The sequence below is a fragment of the Mercenaria mercenaria genome, chromosome 9 (assembly GCF_021730395.1).
Source record: "Mercenaria mercenaria strain notata chromosome 9, MADL_Memer_1, whole genome shotgun sequence".
NCBI lineage: Eukaryota > Metazoa > Mollusca > Bivalvia > Venerida > Veneridae > Mercenaria > Mercenaria mercenaria.
The window spans coordinates 42,715,540-42,718,934 of record NC_069369.1 but is presented as its reverse complement, the minus strand read 5'-3'; the positions used below and the strand labels follow the sequence as shown (position 1 = coordinate 42,718,934).

General features: G+C 36.6%; 1 protein-coding gene across 1 annotated transcript; it reads left to right on the top strand.

Annotated features, from left to right (window-relative positions):
- The first annotated feature begins 293 nt into the window (after nucleotides 1-293).
- LOC123546150 (uncharacterized) lies at nucleotides 294-2,560 on the top strand. The gene is made up of 2 exons (XM_045332339.1): nucleotides 294-1,478; nucleotides 2,555-2,560. Exons 1-2 carry the CDS (start codon nucleotides 294-296, stop codon nucleotides 2,558-2,560), a joined length of 1,191 nt encoding a protein of 396 aa, XP_045188274.1.
- The last annotated feature ends 835 nt before the right edge of the window (nucleotides 2,561-3,395 follow it).

The following is a 3,395-nucleotide window of genomic DNA, read 5'->3' as shown; positions in this document are numbered from 1 at the left end:
GTAATAAGTATGAAAATGATGAAAATAGCAATGATATTGGGGAAAATAATAGTGACAACTATCGCGATTTCCCTTTTTTCAATAAAACTGAATCAACATTTACCCCACCCGCCGGGCGGGATACATATTTAGATTTTTACATAACTGCAGTAACTGAAGAAATATTACAGTCTCAGAAAAATACTAAACGTTATAGTAACATATCAAAGGCTGAATTGGATTCCCTGCGAAATCTTTCACAAGATAAAGATATTATTATAAAAAAGGCAGATAAATCAAATACTGTCGTAATTATGAACACAGAAGACTACCGAAATGAGGTGTTGAGACAATTAAATAACGACACATATTACGAGAAATGCACGGATGATCCTACAGATACAGTACAGCGTAATATTTCCGACTGTTTGGAGGACTTGGAAAAGACAAATAGCCATATTCATAATGAATTCGATACATTTCCAGCGGACATTCGTACCCCTTGTTTCTATGTCCTGCCAAAAATTCATAAAAGTCCAGACATTAATTTACCTATACAGTACCCTGGTAGACCTATCGTCTCAGCGTGTAATTCGCCAACTGAGAACATTTCTAAGTATATGGACTTTATACTTAAACCGCATATGATTAACTTGCCGTCATACGTGAAAGACACTACTGACTTTATTAATAAAGTGAAAAATATGAAAATTAAAAGTAAAAACACATATTTGGTAACACTAGATGTATCATCTCTTTATACTAACATTCCACATAATGACGGAATTGACGCCTGCAAGTATTTTCTACAACAGGACAACCATAACAGCAAATTATCGACAGAAGAAATTTCTCATTTGCTGAAACTTGTACTCGAAAATAACTACTTTAAATTTGGCGACAATTATTACCTCCAAAGGATGGGCACGGCCATGGGTAGTTCTATGGCACCAACCTATGCTTCCCTGTTCATGGGCAAGTTTGAACATGACTTCTTCCAAACTCGGGACATCAAACCAACACTGTGGTTAAGGTTTCTTGATGATGTGTTTATGATATGGGATCATTCGCTTGACGAGCTGCATTCATTCATCAATGAAATAAATAGTTTCCATCCGAATATTAAGTTTACTCACACCATATCGAATAAATCCGTTTCCTTCTTGGATGTTCAAGTATCGAAAAGCGATTCGCTTCAAATTGAAACAGATATTTATGTGAAAGAAACAAGCAACCATCAGTATCTCGACTACACTTCATGTCATCCGAAAATGTGCAAGGACGGAATTCCTTACAGCCAGGCCAAACGTTATAGGAGAATTATATCGGACGACGATTCATTTGATTCATCACTTCATGAATTACGTGACTTCTTTTTAGACAGAAATTATCCTAAATCTGTGATAGATGCAGCTTTTGAAAAAGTATCACATATGACACAAAGTGACGCACTAAATTCCTCAACCAGAGACAAGAAAAATGTACTCCCATTCACAGTGGTATATAATCCGTCGTTACCAAATATTGGCCGTTCAATTAATAAATACTGGGATCTTTTGAAGTTATCAAATAACAAAGGTGTTAATTTTGTGCATAATACGTTCAAACCTACTGTAGCGTATAATCGGCCTAAGAATCTGCAAGACTTTTTGATAAGCTCAGAGTTTACGACTAACAGTACGAACATTTGTGCATCTGAAAGTTGTAAAAGAAACCGTTGTTCACATTGCCCGCGTATTAATACTGGGACATCATTTACGAGTCACGTTACAAAGGAGACATTCAATTTACGTCACAACATGAACTGTCAAACTAAAAACGTAGTGTACTTAATAACATGCAAAAAGTGCAACATGCAGTATGTTGGACAAACTATGCAACCTGTTTCCAAACGTATGAACAGCCACAAATTTGATATATGTAATTTCATTGACTCTGCATTCTCTTCCAATGTTGCTACACACTTTAATGCAAATAATCATTGTATGAATGACTTCTCATTTATGCCGATTGATATTGTGAAAAATAATATTGACCGTCTCTGTAAAGAAACTTTCTGGATCCATAAACTAAAAACAAAAAGTCCGGAAGGATTAAATTCAAAACTGCTATTTACAATAGATTAAATTCATGAATATTATGCATGTGCAGTTGTACATTTACACATATACTCTGGGTACTATTCCGTTTTTTCCTATCGCCGCTTTTTTATGTAATCTTCCTATAGGAAATTTTGGGTATTTTCATATCCGGGATAGTACCTTGTACTAATTATATGTATATAATTATATGTATTTGCATTTTGATATTTTGATTAACGTTTTCCCGCCATTTGACGTTACGTTATCAGTTTTACGTCACGTCCGTTGTTTATATTTGTATGTGTATTATCCTGATGAAGGCGTTAGCCGAAACGTTGATGAGATAAAAAAACTATACATAATACGTGTTGTTGTTGAAATACCTATCGCATCAAGGTATTGATAAAATATATAGAAACATGAAATTCAAAGAAAACAATTTGAGTACAGTTGATGCATGTCTTTGTTATCATATTTTTCCATTGCATTGATAGCATTAAATACGGAATCCTGTTGGGGCCATTTATAATGTCGCCGTCGCGTTTGCGGGGTCGACACACGACAACGCGAAGTGACATAGCGACATTACGAAGTGACACCCGACAATCGCAAACGATGGCGACAATCCCAAACGACAATGTCGCGGTATCCACTTTGAAATGTCGCCTTTCAAAAGCACGATATATCGCGATGTCACTTCGCGTTGTCGAGCGTCGTTTCGCATTGTCGCTATGTCACTTCGTATTGTCGCGATGTCACTTCGCGTTGTCGTATGTCGACCCTGCAAACGCGACGGCGACATTTTCAAACGACATGCGATAATCACAAACGACGCTCGACAACGCGAAGTGACATTTTCCAAATGTCGTATCGTATGTCGCGTGTCGCGGGTTTGGGTGAGGGTCGACGCGCGACAATTCCAAACGATACACGACACACGAAGTGACACTCGACAATACGAAGTGACATTTTCATAATGTCGTATCGCATGTCGCCCGTCTACCGGTGAAAGGGTAAAAAAAAAGCTGTATTTCCGTACTTTTCCGTACGTAAAATGTCCATGTTTTCATTAACTTCAAATAATTGTAGAATGTTCCAAACACAAGATATTTTAATGAAATAACTTTTATAAATTAAATTCAAACATTGTCTAAACGGATATGTAACTTGTATAATTTTACCGCCGACGATTTCGTCGGAGGACCGTCTCAAAATGTATCATTTTTCGTGAAAATATGCATACTTCTTCATATATTAAAAAGAGAGGTGAGGAGCCATATCTTCATAATCTGATGTCCGATTTTAATAAATGATACCTTGTTGCAAAGGGCAAGC